This window comes from Hipposideros armiger, unplaced genomic scaffold (genome assembly GCF_001890085.2).
Source record: "Hipposideros armiger isolate ML-2016 unplaced genomic scaffold, ASM189008v1 scaffold_257, whole genome shotgun sequence".
NCBI classification, from domain to species: domain Eukaryota; kingdom Metazoa; phylum Chordata; class Mammalia; order Chiroptera; family Hipposideridae; genus Hipposideros; species Hipposideros armiger.
The window spans coordinates 184,279-202,584 of record NW_017731607.1 but is presented as its reverse complement, the minus strand read 5'-3'; the positions used below and the strand labels follow the sequence as shown (position 1 = coordinate 202,584).

Genomic DNA, 18,306 nt, shown 5'->3' with positions numbered 1-18,306 from the left:
AATTTGCCTCATTCTTTCCAACATTTACGCATTTATTGCATGTGCCTTTTGAAATGCATTGGCTCACTTTTGCAGAACACTGATGTAGCCATGCCCTTATTGGGAATTGTTGCCTTGCTCTTGACTTTACAGAGGATCGCCTCTGTTATTGCTTTGGTATGAAGCATATTGCTGGCTTTGGGGGTTATGCATGTATTCTTATGTCACATTAAGGAATTAATTGTCTCTTTTTGTTTTATTAAGATTTTTGAATTAGGAAACGATGTTGAATTTTGTTAAATGCGTTCTAAGTATGATTTGATCTCATTCGACCAATGAATAGGGCATACTATTTTAATAAATTCCCTAATATCAAACTATTATTCCACCATGGAGATGAATCTAAATGTGTTGTGGTTTATTATTTTTTAAATAGGCTACTGATTTCTATTTGCAAATTTATTTATAAATGTCAACACGCTATCATAAGATAAATATCAATTTACAACCTGCTCTTTTTGACTCAACAATGTTTTGGTGAACTTTCTTATGTGAACCTATTGATCTATCACTTTCTTTTTGCCTGCTTCACAAAATTTCACAGCATGGATAAATCACAGTTTATATAATCATTCCTGTATTAAAGGGCATTCAGTTTTTTTTTCTTTTTTTGGCTATTGCTAGCCATTATTGCTATTTCTAACAATGCTGCAATGCAATTCCTTAAACATATCTTCTAATCTATGTGCAGCGTTTTGGGGTAGGGGTGGGAAGATGCCTGGAAGTTTTGGAATTCTAGAGTCATATATTATGTGCATTTAAATAGATATTGCCAAATTGACCTCTTAACTGGCTGTAACAATTGATACTGCCTTTGGTCATGAATGTGGTATCTGTTCCCTACACCCATTTCAAAGCTGGTACTCAAACAATTTTATATTTTACTAATCTCTGTAATAAAAATTTTAAAAAAAATCCTTATTGGGATTTAAATTTGCTCCTTTCCTTTTTGATATTGATATTTTTCTTTTGTGAATTTCCTGTTTATGTCCTTTGTCTATTTTCTGTTGGTTTGTTTGTTTTTTTCTTATCAATTGGAGTTCTTCATAATTTCTGCATTTTAATCTCTGCCTGTTATATATTTTGCAAACGTTTTCCCTCATTTTGTTTTTTGCCTTTTACTTTGCTCCTAATGTCCTTTGTTGTAAATATTACATGGTATGGAGCCTCTGGAAAACTCCAATGACATCTTAGAAATATTGGGAAAATAGCTTGGTTTGAAAGGATCTCAAGTCTCTGTCTCACATCCTGAGAGCCACTGCTCTAAACCTTGCCACATCTGTGAAAATAGTTAAATTTATTAAATTTATATCAAAGTTCTCTTATTCGAATGTGCCATCTATTTCCTGCTATAACCCTCACTGATAAACATGGTCTGTCTAGATCAGCGGTTTTCAACCTTCCTAATCACGACCCCTTAATACAGTTCCTCATGTTGTGGTGAACCCCAACCATAAAATTATTTTTGTTGCTACTCTATAACTGTAATTTTGCTACTGTTATGAATCGTAATGTAAATATCTTTTTGTTTTCTGATGGTCTTAGGCAACCCCTGTGAAAGGGTCATTCGACCCCCAAAGGGGTTGCGACCCACAGGTTGAGAACCGCTGTTCTAGATACTAAAAGACAGTCCCAGGGGTTGGAAAAAAAGGCAAGGGAGATATAGGAATAGGGCTAGGGAGAGAGAAAGAGGTTAAAGAGCAAGAGTTCCAACTTTTTTTAAAATTGAATTTCTTGGGTGGCATTGGTTAGTAAAATCATATAGATTTCAAGTGTACATTTCTATAATACATCATCTATATATTGCATTATGTGTTTGCCACTCAGAGTCCATGGATGGATCATGAGATTATCATGCTAAGCAAAATATGTAAGACAGAAAAAGTTGAGAACCATATGACTTTACTCATAGGTGGGATATAAAACTGAAAGCAACAAATGAACAAGACAAGCAAAGAAAAACTCATAGACACAGACAACAATTTAGTTGTTACCAGAGGGTAAAGGGGTGGTGATGGGGGGTAGGGGGGCTACTCTGGTAGAAGAGGGAAAAGGGAGTTCCAACTATGTACACTCCGAGGACAGAGCTGTTGCAAGCCAATTGGGGCTGCAGCCACGTTAACAAATACTAGGTGGCGCTCTATAACTGGCAGGAGGAGACCACCTGGGTCTGCTTTTCTGTGCCTATCTCATGCGGCCTTGCAGCAGGGGCTTAGTATGTATAACTGGGCCCCGGCTGGATAAGAGAAATGGCAGATAGATGTAAGGGACCCCACAAGTGGGAGCCAAGTCGAGTCATCTGGGAGCTTCTCTGGGCTCTGATGAGGGTAGGAGAGCCTGATCCTGCAAGTGCAGACTTGCTCATCAATGTTAGCAGGCAAACTGGGTCACACGGGATTGTCTCCCTCAGAACAGAAGAGGCAGATGACACTGCTCACAGACGCCAACCCTTACCTACTTTCATGAAAATATGAAGGTCGCACCCTCTTCCCATCCACCCAGATACCTTCTTAGGAAGAGTAACAAGGAAAGAGAAGGCTACCTCAGGGACATATATGTTATCCCAGGAAGACTGCAGGCATTTTCTGAAGGGACTGTCCAAATAATTCAATCTTGATGCTTGTTAAAATTGCTTTGGATATTTTGTTACTTTTTTCTCCTTTAGCCTCTGATTAAGTGGTGTTACTTTACAGGGAAAACCAGATTAGTTACAGAAAACATAAAGGGGTTATAAAAGTTAGCAGAATTGATTTTTGATCTCAGTACACTGTTGTTTGCAATGTGAAACTGTCTCTCCAGGTCCCTAGCCCTCTTACCATATATCCAATCTCATTCATGCTCAGAGGTCCTATTTAAAGATGACAACCACCCATAAATGGTTAATGCCATTTTGTTTATTGATGACAGCAATTTTTCTGCCTCAATTTAGTTTCTTAACCCAATGCTAGGGGACTTGTGCAGAGTTCCTAGGCACTGCTGTCCAGCCTGAGCCAAGGCTGTACAATGCCAGACCTGATTTCTTTGTGGCTCAGGCTATTGTCTGATGTGTCCCAACAGAGATAAACTCTTCCTGATCTTGGAGTGGTTAAATTGTGGTTAGAGCCAATCTACTGAATTGTAGAATTGAATGAGAAATAGATCCACAAACACTGGGTGTGGTGGAGAGTAAGGATGGCTCAAACCTAAGGTCCCCTAAAAGATGTTGTTACATGTAATTACCTCACTGTTGCCACCACTGACTTTATATAAGACCTGGGCCAAGTCCTCTCGTACCTTGGTTTCTTAGGTATTCTATCAAAGGGGGATTACCTGTACTATCTATATATTACATGGCCAGAGTTCAGAGGTTTAAATGTGGATGATGGTAAAGTCAAGATTAAGAGCAAACCTGGAAGATGGACTTAGAAACTACAAATCAGTGTCTGAGAAACCTGTTTTAGCCAATATAGTTTCATCAAAGGTAGTTTTCTTCATAAAACTTTGTACAAAAGTTACTTCTAACTAGTTCTTGCTCATGTGTTTTCTAGGAAGGCATTTTTACACAGGGCTTGCCAGAAAAGCAACTACATTTCCAGGAACTGGTTTAAAATCAGTAATGTATATTGCTTAAATAACCATTTTATCTCACTCAGAGAAAAATGTGTGAATTAGGGGATTGGATTTGAGATACACCAAAAACTGATGGCAACCTGGAAAGCATCCTGTTCGGAGGAAATGGGGGTGCTGTATGATTCTAATCAGCAAAATGGCCAGATTTAGAATAACACAGCAAAAGGGAAAGGTCTGCCCTCTTTAGCCAGCCTGTGTTTTTATCATTAATGAATATTGGTCTGTTTTAGCTCTGTTACTTTGCAACACTGAACCAGTTCCTCTGAGTTTAACCCTGAGAATGAGGCAGTCTGGGGAGATGAGTCTTTTCTTCTGGTCTACTATGAGGACGTATCAAGCAGGATGCTTTGGGCTCCAGGAAACTTGTGGGAAGCAGAATTCGAAAGATGTCCCCTCCCCCTTCCCACCAAGATTCCTGTCCCCTAGTGATTCAATCAAATGCTAGTATAGGGACAGGTGTGAAGGGACTTTGTAGACATAGTTATATGTTCTAATCAACTGACCTTAATATAGGGACATTATGCTGAATTATCCTGGTAGGACCAATGTGATCACATAAGCCCTTAAAATTAGATGAAATCAGAAGAATCAGTAAGAGATGAGGCATAAGGGAAGTTCTGAGAGATCTGAAGTGTGAGAAAGACTCAATCTGCCATTGTTGGCTAAGAAGACCAGGAAGAGGGCCTTGAGCCAAGGAATGCAGGCAGCCTCTAGAAGCTAAGTGTGACTTCCATTCCCCGGCTCCTGTGGACAATCATCAAGGAAACGGGTCCTGGTCCCACAAGGGCACAGAGCTTAATTTGGCCAACCACCTGAAGGAGCTTAGAAGCATGTCCTTCTCCAGAGCCTCCTGAAAGGAATGCAGCCTTCCCAAGACTTTGGTTACTATCATGTGAGACGTGAAAGAGAGGAGCCAGTTAGGTCATGCTATGCCCAGACTTCTGACCTACAGACACTGCGAGATAATAAATGGGTGTTGTTTTAAGCAGTTAAACTTGTGGTAATTTGTTATGACAGAAATAATAATAATAATAATAATAATAATAATAATAATAATAAACTAATATAAAACTCAGCTAAAACTGGCTAAAAACCTAAATAAATTAATTTTCTAATAATTAATAGATAACTGCATAATAATAGGATCAGAATTAAGGAAGGCCTCAGGTTGATTCTGTATCATGATAAGATCTTCAAGAACTGAGCTTGTTTCCATCTCTCTTTTCTGCCAACCTTGGTGTTTGCTTCATCCTCAGCCTTATAGTGAGATGGTGACAGCAGTTCCCGGCATTGCGCTAACCACCACAACATGTAGATTAAGGAAAGAGATCATTTGTTTTATGCTGTGTCTCTATGAGTGAAGTCCTTCATATGACTACTACTCTGTGTCAGAGTCTGCTTGCTGTCACCCGATATCCACCTTCCCCTTGTTCCTCACTAACAAAACCCAAGATTTTCAGCTGGACACATGACTGCCCAGAATAAAGAGTTTTTGGCTAGGGATGGCCACATGCCTGAGTTCTAACCCCCGGGATATAAGAAGAGTTGGGAAGAACTTTAAAGGAGCATACTCTCCTCTACCCTTTTATCCTTGGCTGGCTGACGGGAAGGTGACTGTAATGGCTGGAGCTGCAGTGATGACCTTGGAGCATGTGGTGACTTTGGGAATAGTAGGCATGTGTGGTGGAGCAGCAAGATAGCAGGAAAGTCATACTAGGGCTGGGTGATGACCTTCAGACTTTTTGAATATGCTTAAGGTTTATGTGTTAATCACAGTTGAATCCAGTCTCAAGTCATATAACCTTGTAGTTTCCGGGATTGGTTATAGGTCTGACAAAAGGGATAGAAAGACCATGATCAGTTGAGACTAATTTTTCAGGGTGTAATGGAGACTCAGGAGTTCACCTATTTGTCTGTTCTAGGTGGCCAGGGGACTCTATCAAGGAGGTGAATCAGAGAGGAATACTCTGGTTCTCAAGGGTCCCACTTTCAGGGTATAGACTGTAGGCTCTGGGACATAAAATACATAAATTTTGTCTTTATAGTCCCCTATAAAAGAATCATGTGATCCAAAGGAATCTTGCTGGAGAACATTACTTTTATTCTCATAGAGTGGTCAAGTTGGGAACCTCATTAGCTAGGGATTGAAATGTCCCTATAATGTGCCTTAGCTTGAGTTCCCCCAGAAGCTGACATAGCGACAGGATTCAATGCAAGTGGTTTACTTGTGAGGTGCAGGGATCAGTCTTAGGGAGGGCAGCACGTGAAACAGGAAGGAAAGCAAGCTGGGAAAGAGTATGTTATCAAGCCAGCTAGCACCAGGGGCACTGGAACTGGGGAAAATATTGAATCCCTGCCTCTGAGTTATTCCACCAGACCCCCTGTTAGGGCAAGAGGGAGCTAGAAATACCTATACATTGATTGTCAGCACTCACTGGTTGAGAGCCATTCTAGGCACTTGTGTGGTATATGGTTTAGAAGACAGCCCTGAGGTGGAGAGATCACCTACCTGCACTGAAGTGCAGAGGCCTGAGAATAGAGTTAGGGCTGTAACATCTTCTGCGACATGGTACATATTCAAAGGGGGTTATTTACATCCCCATCCAGTAACACCTGCCTTTGTATATACTAGTGAAGGTGGGAAATCAGACCAGGAATGAGTAGATGAACTATATCCCATATTGGAGAATTGTCTCAGAAACTTACATATTGGGTCTTCAGAAAAGTCATGACGTATATTTGCAACAGATGGCATTAGTTCATTTTTGGAAGTACTAGAGTCATTCGCATCTATGTTATTGCTGTGTCATTTGACAGCTGACAGTTCTAGCTTCATCCTAAAAAAAAATGAGCAGTTTGGTTGAGTTTTGGAGATTTTACAAGTTGAAGATGGAAGACCAAAATGTGCATTTTTGCCATATTTTACTGTTTTACTTCCATAAAGGGAAGAACGCGTGTCAAACTTGTGAAAAGTTGCATAAAGTTGACGGTGACAATGCTCTACAAGAATGTCAGTGCCAATGATGGTTCACGAAATTCTGTGCTGATGATTTTGATCTTAATGATGCTCCTCGGTCAGGGAGGCCCACTGAGGATGATGACGACAAAATAAAGGCATTGATTGAGTCAAACCCACGTTACACGACAGGAGAGATTGCACAAACATTGAACATTCGTCATTCAAGCATTCACTGCCACCTGAAGAAGCTGAGATACATAAGCAAGCTCGATACTTGGGTTCTGCATGAACTCAAAGAAGTTCATTGGACGGCACATATAAGCATCTGCAATATGCTCATTAAACGTGAGGAAAACGATCCTTTTTGAAGTGACTGATAACTGGTGATAAGAAGTGGATTATTTACAACAATGTGGTGTGCAAATGGTCTTGGTCCCCACGTGATGATTCGCCTCAAACCACATCGAAAGCAGACATGCATCAGAGGAAGGTTATGCTGTCAGTGTGGTGGAATTTTAAAGGTGTAATGTTTTTCAAGCTCCTACCAAGGAACCAAACAATCAGTTCAAATGAGTACTGTCAGCAATTGGACAGTTTGAACAAATCCATCATTCAGAAACGTCCAGAGCTTGTTAATTGTAAAGGAGTTGTGTTCCATCATGACAACACGAGACCACACACAAGTTTGATCACCCGTCAAAAATGATTGGAGCTTGGATGGGATGTGTTGCCACACCCACCATACTCGCCTGACCTTGCGCCGTCAGACTTCCACTTGTTTTGCTTTCTTCAAAATTCCTTGTGTGGTATAATGTTCAAATTAGATGAGGCTGTAAAAACTGATTTACAGTTTTTCGCAAATAAAGACAGGTCCTTCTATGAATGAGGAATTATGAAGCTCACTGAAAGATGGTAAAAGGTTATTGAACAAAACAGGCAATATATCATTGATTGATCTTTGTTTTTTATATAAATAAATGACCTTTGACAAACATAGACAAATACATCATGACTTTTTCGAAGATCCAATAATTTTGAAACTGAAATGGACCTTAGGGAGATACTAGTTCTATTTCTTTAGGTTACTGATGAAAAACTGAGGCTCCAAGAGCTGCTTGCGTTTACAAAGCACTTCTGTGCAACACCAGACAAACACCCATGTTTTCTGACTGTGTGCAGTGTGGACTTGGCATGAGGGATGGGCAAGGGGGAGCCTCTCTCCCTCCACATCTCCACATTAACTCCTTTTCTTCTTTTATAAGAACAGATGATTTTTTAAAATGTTAGTGTAAATACAGCTCCAAGTCCCCCCTCTCTCTAATTCAAGCCACATGGACACTCCTATGCCCTTCTGACATAGGAATTCCAGATCATTTTTTGGTCTAGGATTCTGGAATTTTTTCTACCACGCTGGTTAAGAAGAAAATAGGAAGTGACTTAGGTTAAATAGAACAAACAGAAATAGCTCCTCTGAAGTTACTTAGACATTAAACTGCATTTGAGAACTGTTGAGAAAACTAGTTTAAACCTGAACAGAAATTTATTCTGTGGAGTTGACTGTATATCAGCAGCCATCTCAATATGTGGAAATGATGACTGGGTTTCTGGTCTTAAAACGTTCAAAATGCTTCTTTCCACACAGGCAGGGTTTTTCCACGTGAGTTGGAACAAGTCAGTCTGTTAGCTTTTCTTGTTTTGGGTTACAAAACGATTATAAAGTATATCTTGTGGACAGGCTCTGCTCGTCAAAAATACTGCCTATATTTGACTTTTAATTGGGTCCTTGTGAGGTGGGTCAGACTAATAGATGTTATTATCCCCATTTCAGAGACTGAGAGAGAAAATAAGGGCCTGAAGGCATCTGGCCCAGTGCTGGGAGCTGGGACAGCAGCCAGGGCTCCACTGACAAGAGAGCTCCTTAAATGCCCTTTAGTTGGCACTATCGCTCCCAGAAATGTTTTGTGCTTGCATTTCTGTCCTTGATCTCATCAAGTGGAAGTTGTAGTTCTGTCCAAGATGGTCCTGTTGCTCACCTAAGGCAAGGACATGGATCAGTGACTCTTTTTGAGGCCTCTTTTAATTATTCTATTTATTAATGCATGCATTTTAAAATGAAAGAAGCTGTGTGGCTTTGGAATCCTGTAGATCTGGGATCTGCTAATTATGCAAGGAGTGACCTTGCAAGATCAATTAACATGCCTCAGACTTGGTTCCTCTATCTATAAAATGAGGTTTTTTTGTGTGAGAATTACGTATGTGAAATGATGCAAACCACTTAGCATAATGCTTGAGTGTCCCGTGTCATAACTATGGCTAGTCCTGTCAGTCCTATCTTCGAAACATTGTGTATCTAGAATTTAACCACTTTCATCACTTCTCACCTACCACCTTAGTCAACGCCACCATTGTCCCTCATAAATTGTGATAGTTCCTGTCTAAACCCTGTTCCCACCCATTCCCTTCCTCCACTTTATTGTCAACACAGGGGCCAGAGTGAATCTTTAGAAATGAAAGTTGGATCATGAAGAAACTCTACTCAAAGCCCTCCAGTGGCTTCCCATCCCATCCAAGTCCAAAGTCCTCACTGTTGCCTCCAGATTCCTATGTGATCGGGCCCTTAGCCATCTCTGCACTGTCTTTTCCTCCCATTCCCCTCATTCTGTCTGTTCCAGCCACTGTGTATTCCTTGCCCTTCCTCAAACTGAGCAAGCTCCTGCTTCAGCATCTTTGTTTTTAATGTTTCTTCTTGGACAAATTTTTCCTTTAGATTCACGACTTGTTTTCCTCCCTCACTTCCTTTGGGTTTCTGCTCAGGTATTACATTATCCATCACGTTTCCAACCTCCTATATTTCAATATGTGATGCATATGTTAATTTTCATATTAATTCAAGCAATAGAGGTTCTGTCAATATTTAAGATGGATAGTAATTTGTAATAAAAAGAATAGCTAACATTCATTGAAGTCTTGCTACGTGCTGTGAATTTTCTTTGCAGGTGGCAGTCTATCTTCTTGGTGGTGTCAGTTGCAATAGATCTTAGCTCAGATGATGCCTCAAACAAGACATCTTTTATTAGACAAGCCAGAAGTGACTCTTCACTCTTCTGTATTCCCTCAGTGATCAGTTTGTACCATTCAGCTTCCCCTAGTCTAAATATCTTCTCTTAAATATAAGACATTTGATGGCAGAGAGCATATCTAGTGCAACTTTATATAATGCGTAATTTGTAGAACAGTCTCTCATTTTATAATCCACTTTAGATATTTAGGAAATGTTACATATGCTCTGTGAAGCTGTGTAAATGAATTCACACTGGTAAGTGTTATTTGGGATCATAGAGTTCAGAACCTGAAATCTCAGAGTTAGTATGTTCAAGACAAAATTAGATAAAGAGAAAAATGAAATTATTAAGATACAAAAGTCAATGAAGTACCAACATTTTGAGACTATTTGCATAAAAAGTTGAATTGTGTAAAGTTACCTTCATGGGTCCATATCATATAAATATGACAAAAACTAGACATATTTATAAAGAGTGCTGGAAGAAGTAGTGGTCATTTCTTCTTAATTCTCTTCAGTGGTACTATATTTCTTTACTTATCTTCTCCGTATTTCTATTTATCATGTTCCAGGAAAACTAGTAACAAAACATGTTTCCTGTGTTAGAGAGCAGAACACTTTTGGATATTGTAGTTTCTTTTTGGGCTATCAGAGTCTCCCTCTTCCTCTCCTCTCCCTCCCTCTTCCCGTCTCCCTCTCTTCCTCTCTCCTCTCTCCCCCTTGTGGTACTTTCAGCTTGTCTCCTTGGAAAAGCCTCAGGCATTGAGCTAAGATCTCAGAGGGATTCTCCCTGTATATATCATGTAGAAAAAACAAGCCCCCCCCCCCACACAAAAAACAACCCTTCCGATTGGGTTGCCAGATTTAGCAAATAAAAATACAAAATACCCAGTTAAATTTGATTTTCAGGTAGACAATAAATAGTATTTTAGTATGTCTCATGCAATATTTGGGACATATACTAAAAATATTGATTATTTGAAATTCAAATTTAATTGGGTGTCCTGCAATTTATCTGGCAACCGACCTCCATAGCCACTCAATTATGTTACCGTTTTATTGTCTCCATGGGACTTTTCACTATCAGAAGTTGTGTTTGTTGTCTGACTCTCCCAGCTCCCTTGTTCATAGCTGCATTCCCAGAACTGATCACAGTGCGAGGAAATAGTAGGTGCTCAATAAATATTTAAGTATTTGTTATAAAGGCAAGAAAAATAGAAAACTCAGAAGCTTTGAGAGGTTGGTAACACCTCCAGGGCATACTGCTAGTTAGATGAGGCTGGAATCAGACAGTGTGGTGCCAAAACTCAGGGAACTCTTGTATGTTTTCCATATTTAGGGGTGCAGAGGGCAGTGCGGGAGGGAAGGGACACCGTGTCATCCACCTTTCACGAGGTTCTCTTAGTAGAAGACCCTCGGATCAGTAGACTTCGGGAGAAGCAAAGTCTGAACGAGCTAAAACGCCTTTTCCATTTGCCTTGTAATGAAGCAACCAAAAGAAAATGCACTTGAGTGAAAAGAACAAGATTCTCCGCGTTTGGAATGGGGTCAGAGGCAGTGCGCATCCTCCACATCTTCATCTACCCTAAACTCCTTGAAACTTTAGGGCTGGCCTTATTGACAGACTCCAGAAACCTCTGGACGTTGATCGCAAGAGAAACTACCAGTGCGCATACAAATAAAGAGCGGGGAGGAGTGGATGGGAATGAAGTCAAGACAGAAGAAATCAAACTCTCGTCTTGGACCCAGGGCGCGCAACGGGGCGGGGACAGCGGTGTTCAGCCCTAGAACTCAATCAGGTTCATCTCTCCGGGAGGACGCTTGGCACCCCACAGGACCCACCCGAGGCGCATAATCTACACTCTAGCTCACTTCATTGGACCCAGACGTTCGCGGCTTGCCCAGAGCGAGCTGCGTGGGGAACTGTGGCCGGATCCTAGGGAGCAAGCTGGCTCCGGTCCCTACCCAGCTCTACCTGGCTGTCGTCTGCCCGTCTTCTCTCCCACCCAGGAGTTGGAGGATGATCCTGGGGCGCTCCCGTGGGGCTGCTGGTCCCCCGTGTGTTCAGCCGGATCCTCTCTGTTGTGTGAGTCCAGCGCGCACCCAGTTTGGAGGCAGCCGCCCACGCCGCTGACAGGTGCTGCCCGTAGGGCGCCGGGTGCGGTCCCTGGCGCAGCTGGGCGTGCACGCCCGGCTGCGCATAGCTTCCGAGCCCGAATCAGCGAGGAGAGGGAGGCAGGGCGCGGCCTGGGAGAGTACAGTGGACTGCAGCCGCCGAGCTCGGAGCTCGAAACTTTGCAGGCACAGCGGCCAGGATTTGGTGACAGCGCTAGCCCACCCCGGCAGGTGCAGGAGGAAGAGGCGGCGCCGGAGTACCGCGGCCCGAGAGCCGCGGCGGCGGCCTCTTTCCCCGGCGCTGGCCTGAAGCCACTGGGCGCTCCGGGCTTCTGCTGCTGCGCCCGCCGCCGCCGCCGCCACCACCACGGTGGGGCTCCCGGAGGAGGCGCAGCGGGAGAGGGCGGTGGAGGAGGAGGAGGAGGAGGAGGGAAGAGGTGGAGCAGGGGGTGGAGGATGGAGCCCCGGGCTGCCGCGGCGGGCTCGCCAGAGCCCGTGGCATCGTCCTCCTCCTTCCAGGCCCGGCTCTGGAAGAACTTGCAGCTGGGGGTGGGCAAGAGCAAGGGCGGGGGCGGCGGGCGCGCGGGGGCTCCCGAGCGCCGCACTGCGGACACCCCGTCGCCCTCCCCGCCACCCCCAGGTGGCAGGCGGGACGCACTGGCCGGCGTGGGTGGCACGGGCAGCAGGTGGAGTGGCTTCAAGAAACGTAAGCAAGTACTGGACCGCGTCTTCTCCTCCTCCCAGCCCAACCTGTGCTGCTCCTCGCCGGAGCCTTTGGAGCCAGGGGGTACCAGCAGAGTGGAGCAGGGGTCAACGCTGCGCCGCCGGATCCGTGAGCATTTGCTCCCCATAGGAAAGGGGCTGGCGGCAGCAGGCGGAGTGACGCCTCCTGGCGGACACTCACCAGACTCGGCTCCCTCTTCGTCCTCGGCCTCATCCTCCCTATCCTCCTCGCCCCAGCCACCCCCGAGGAGGGACCGTGCCCGGGATGAGGGTGCACAGCGACGGGGCCCCGCGGCGCACTTGTGCCATCAGAAGAGTTCCTCCCTGCCCGGCACCGCCTGCTTGGAGCAGCTGCTGGAGCCACTGCTGCCTCCCGCGGAGCCAGCGCGGAGCCCCGCAGAGCCGCGGAGCCCGGAGAAGGGCGCGGAGCACAGCTGCAGCCCGGTGAGTGACTGGTGGGCGTGGCTTGAGACTAGATGCAGGGGGCTTTGTCTCCAGCTTTTGGGGACCACAGACCTGGAATTGCAGGGCGACGCGGGTACTACCAAGTAAATCGGGTGGAAAGAAAACATCTCCCCCCGGCTTAGTAAAGATAGTATCCTGACTTGCACCCTGACTTGACTTTTGACAGAAATAACGCCTGCAGCCAGAAGCTGTCTGGGTAGCTTTATGAGTTGCCAATGAAAGTGGAAGTATTAATGGTAGCCAAATAGGAGAGTAATAAAGTTAGATGTAAAGTGGGTGCTTTTTGGAGGTCTCCTAGAAGGGCTGTCCAGCTGTGTCGCCTTGTCGAAACTAAAAACAAACCCGACAACTTAAAAAAGATTGCAACCATGTATGATGATGATGATGCAGAGGGGCAGGCAGTTGAAACTAATGTTTTGCGGGAAGGAATAGAAATGGGGAGAAGGTGACTTAATGTTAAACCTGAGATCGTGTCTTGGAGAAACCTTTAAAAGCAGAAGTCTACACATTTTCCCTCCGTTGTTAAAACTTCCCGTTGCGAGTGCATCGCTGCCCAACAAGTGGGCAGCCTGAGCGTCTCATCCGAATTAGATATGTTCCTGTGGCTTTTTCTAAGATTTAGTAGTCATCTGAAGCGGTTGCGTTTCAGTTATGCTGCTTTATGCATCATATTGGCTTACTTGGTCAGGCAAGTTTGGTCAGACAAGAATCAAGTAAAAATGTACCTGTAGGATCCGTAAGGTGGTCCACTGAGCGGCTGCTTTTCCTTACTCAGTTTTGTAGAGGTGAGGCTGTCCTTTTATAAACGTTTATCAAATAGTGTTAACGCTAGTGAATAGAGGGTGCCAGAGAAATGTATACACATTTTAAGAAAGGAAAACTATTAAAATTGTAATACTCAATATATGCCGATAACAAAAGATGAATACAAGTCACGTTTGACTTCTGCAGTTACAAGAGGTGCTCAAAGTGGTTACCATCAGCATCCAGACACTTCTGATTATGGCGAACTACTGCTTGAGCAACATTGACCAAAGTGTCCACTTGTATATCGTTTTTTTGGCACCCCCAGTATTTTGAAAGTTCCATTCTGCCAGGGACGTCTTTTCTTTCAGTGTATCTTAGTTTATGTAAACTCTTATTCTTTTGATTCTGAATTATTGTTAGATTAATGACATATACATATATATTAAAACTTCGATTAAAAGTTGAACTACAACAAACATAAGGCCATGTTTCAAAGGGTAAGATATGGGAATAGATGTATTTTCAGTTGAAAATAATTTTAGTTTATTAGCTAATGTATTAACATAGTTTCAGAAAATAAAGCAGAATACAACAAGTGTTTTATTGTTTCATAAACAGAATTGCTTGCAGTGACCTAATATTACTGATGTTCAAGAAAACACCTAATGTTCTAGAAAAAGGGGTTTAATTATTCTCAGAAGAGTGGGTAGAAATATCATTGACAAAAAGCCTAAATAAACCTACCTTTCCTTCCATCTCGAAAGAGAATTGAATTGAACTGTTTCTGGTTCCAAAATTAAGGTAAAAAGTCATTTTAAAAGGATGTTTTAAATTCAGTATAGATGAATATTATGTATTTAAAAAGCATTTATTTTTGAGTGTGTCCATTATACTAATGTATAAGAATTTTACAGTTGGGATATTGTTTACGTTTATTGTTATGAACTTTTGCAATCTAGAATAATCAACAAATAATAATTGAATTATTTTGGAAGGTTGGTGTCATATTACTGCATATGTTAACTTACTAAATTACTTTGCAGTTCACTGAAGCAAGATATTTTCAAAGCAAAAGCAGAGAATCTGAAGTGATTTTTATGTTCATTTTTACCAAAAAGTTTTCAGATACCATCAATCTTTAAAAAAACACCACTATGTAAATACAAATTTTGTGTTCCAAACACCTAAACCTATTTTGGAAAAGATACTAAACTAACATTATTAGTGTGTCTTCACTGTATGCTGGGCACTTTATAGCCTTACATGATTTAATACAGCAGTCCTACATGATAGAAGTTCTTGTTGCCATTTTTATGGATTAGGAAACCAGTTCTCAAAATAATTAAATAACTTTTTCAGGGTCACATGTTAATAAATGACAGAGAGGTTTTGTACTCAAGTCATTCTCTAAAATCTTTTTCCATTACTACAGTTACCTTTGACAATTTTTAGAACTCGCTGTGTTTCTGAGATTACTTCAGTTCTATTATTAGTACTTGCAAGTTTATGTACAAGTTTATATTATATTAGTTTCAGGTATACAAAACAACACAATGATTTAACAGTTACACCCCTCACCAAGTGATAACCCCCCAAGTCTACTACCCCTCTGACATGGTATATAGCTGTTACAATACCATTGACTATATTCCCTTTGCTGTACTTTACATCCCATGACAATATATGTGTGTGTGTATAAAAATTATAGTTGATATTCAATATTATTCTACTTCAGCTTTAGGTGTATAGCGCAGTGGTCAGGCATTTACACTATTTATGAAGTGATCCCCTGATAAGTCCAGTACCCATCTGACACCACGCATAGTCTTTACAATGTTATTGATTGTATTCCCCATACTGTATTTCATATCCCCATGACTTTTTTGGAATTTTTTCTTCATCTCTAGAATCAGCTCTATGATGGAGTAGTTATATTAATTTGTTCTCTATTCTCTGTGATGCATTGTTGCATATCTACTATATCACATTTACAGTGACATTATTAATCATACCATCTATAGCTGTAAAGAAGCTTTTAATTATAAAGAACTAGCATTTCAATGAAGACATAGGAGGAATAAGAAAGCTAAAATATCTTTCCAAGAATAGGTGAAAGGTAGGGTATAAGCAGAACTATAGGCCCTGAGGAGCTTGTCCGGAACCAGACACAGTCCCAGAAAGAGGAACCATTGTTGATTCCCAGCATGTCCTGCCCATGGAGCCTTGTTCCCTGAGAAGTGGACAGTTTTCCCTGTTATGAGTCACAAATCCAGCTGCTAGCAGCAGCCTCTCATGAATGTACAAAAGAGGATTCCTCAGCCCTCTGCATACCTCTCTGCCCAGCTCAAAGGAGCCCACTCACCTCTCTGAATGGGGAAGAGGAAGAAATAAGGTCAGAACCTGGAACAGGAAGAGGACTCACTGAAGTGTCCAGGAGTAGGCTTCTCTCTGCTGTGCCCTTCCCAGCTTCCTCTATATCTCACAGATCTTTCCTTGCTTTCCTAGCACCTCATCTCTGAAGATACTTGGGCTTGAGGAGGGAGTATAGAGCACATGCAGATTTCAGTTTTATTCACAGTTCACAAGAACAGATGGGAACACATGAAAGAAAAGACGGTAAAAGCATTAAATCCGTCTCCAGATTGCCTGGATAAAACAAAACACAAAAAAACTTTCAAGGAAGAAAGAAAATTCTTTGCAAAAACAAGGGAAATGGCTCAATGCTTCTCTTTTTCTCTGCTTGATCCTGGTGTCAGCCATGTTCTCCAACGCACTTCCCACCCCTCCACCCCCTGGCCCAGCATGAGGCCCCAACAACATTTGTGCGCATACTCTGACACTGGGTAGAGATGTTAATCAAAAGCCAAAGATCAGTTTGGGTTTCTGGGGAAAGAGATTTGGGAGTCACTGATGTACAATAGTGAAAAGTGAACAAACTACCTCTCATACCCTGCCAGCCCTCTTGCTATTGTTTTCTTTAGCCAAATATACCTTTGAAACACATTATAACACACTTGATAAAGACTTGCACATTAAATAATGTGCATTATTTAAAATATTCTGCTTTGAAAAAAATAAAGAAACCACTTTCTTCCCACTGATTCTAATTCACATGTCAGGCCATATTGTCACACCAGATGCATTTCATTTTCTGCAGCACAGTTGGGAAAGATGCTTTCTCAATTTGTGTGCATATCAAAAATATGCCAATTTTATGTATTCTGTCTTGAGTTACTAAAATTATATTTTGCCTGCATCAGAAAGTCAGTATTTTAAGATAAAGAGTAAGGAATATGTTGTGTTTTTTAGTGTTTTAATGAAAAGCTTGTAGTGTTTGTGAATGTTAAACTTTTATTCTTTTAAATTCATTTTGTTACAATTGTCTACATAGAGGACTAAAAATGTTTTTTAAAAAAATGGGTAAATTATTCAAGGTATGATAGAAATGTTTCAAAACATAGTAAGAGGAATGTTCATTTATTGGGATGAAATTCCTAAAACACACCTGTAAGCCCTAACCAAAAGTGCAAACATATTTTCTAACATAGTCTGTATGGGAAATGCATCTTGCTTTATTAATTTTCTGACCTTTTAAAGAAAGCCTGTATTTTAAAAAAACTATTTAAAAAGGTGATTTGGGTTAATATCTGCTATCTATTTTTTCAGGTTTTAAAAATATTGCTTCAAAGAATATAATGTTAGGGAAGACACAAATTAAAAATATATAATTTTTTTTACCATTAAATTTTTTTATCAAATTTATCAGCGTGACATTGGTTAGTAAGGTTTTAAGTGTACAATTCTATAATATATCACCTATATATTACATTGTATGTTCACCACCCAGAGTCAATTCTGCCATCACCATGTATTTCACCTACTGTACCCTATTCTACCATCTCCCTCCCCCCTTACCATCTGGTAACCACTAAATTGTTGTCTGTGTCTTGAGTTTTTGTTTGTTTGTTTGTTTGTTGCTTTCAGTTTTGTATTCTACACATGGGGGAAGTCATATGATTCTCAACTTTTTCTGTCTGACTTATTTCACTTAGTACTATAATCTAAAGGTCCATCCATGGTTGCCACAAATGGCAGTATTTCATCTTTTCTTATGGCCGAGTAGTATTCCGTTGTATATATGTACCACATCTTCTTTATCCAGTCTTCTATCAAAGCCCACTTTGGTTGTTTCCATATCTTGGTCACCATGAATAATACTGCAATGAACATAGGGGTACATATATCTTTATGGATAAATGTTTTCAGATTTTGGGATAGGTACCTAGAAGAGGGATTGCTGGGTCATATGGTAATCCTATTCTTAACTTTTTGAGAGACCTTCATACAGTTTTCCATAGTGGCTGTACCAATTTACATTCCCACTGGCAGTGTATGAGGGAAAACCGCTAAAAAATCTACTAATCACAAAAAGAAGACCCTAAAGGTAGCGTTAGTAGCTTTTTCAAAGTAAGGGTGGTTGGGGATTTGATCGTAGGACATTTTGGAACAGAATATGAAGTGAAGTTTCATGTGTGATAGCATTCTGGAAAAAATACTGTGATCATCAGGTTATTCCAGAGAAAGGGAG

The 18,306-nt window shown here is 41.5% G+C and overlaps 1 protein-coding gene across 1 annotated transcript; it reads left to right on the top strand.

Moving 5' to 3' along the window:
* The first annotated feature begins 3,400 nt into the window (after positions 1–3,400).
* LOC109390150 (uncharacterized) lies at positions 3,401–12,950 on the top strand. Its single transcript, XM_019656266.1, has 3 exons — positions 3,401–3,499; positions 11,457–12,153; positions 12,528–12,950. Exons 1-3 carry the CDS (start codon positions 3,401–3,403, stop codon positions 12,617–12,619), a joined length of 888 nt encoding a protein of 295 aa, XP_019511811.1. The 3' UTR covers positions 12,620–12,950.
* Positions 12,951–18,306: the final 5,356 nt, after the last annotated feature.

Coding starts and splice junctions, on each gene's coding strand:
- LOC109390150 (XM_019656266.1), top strand. CDS start 3,401: ATGGTAAAGTCAAGATTAAGAGCAAACCTGGAAGATGGACTTAGAAAC. Junction 3,500..11,456: donor CCAATATAGTTTCATCAAAG/GTAGTTTTCTTC, acceptor GTTCAGCCCTAG/AACTCAATCAGGTTCATCTC. Junction 12,154..12,527: donor CCGCCGCCGCCACCACCACG/GTGGGGCTCCCG, acceptor TCCTCCTCCCAG/CCCAACCTGTGCTGCTCCTC.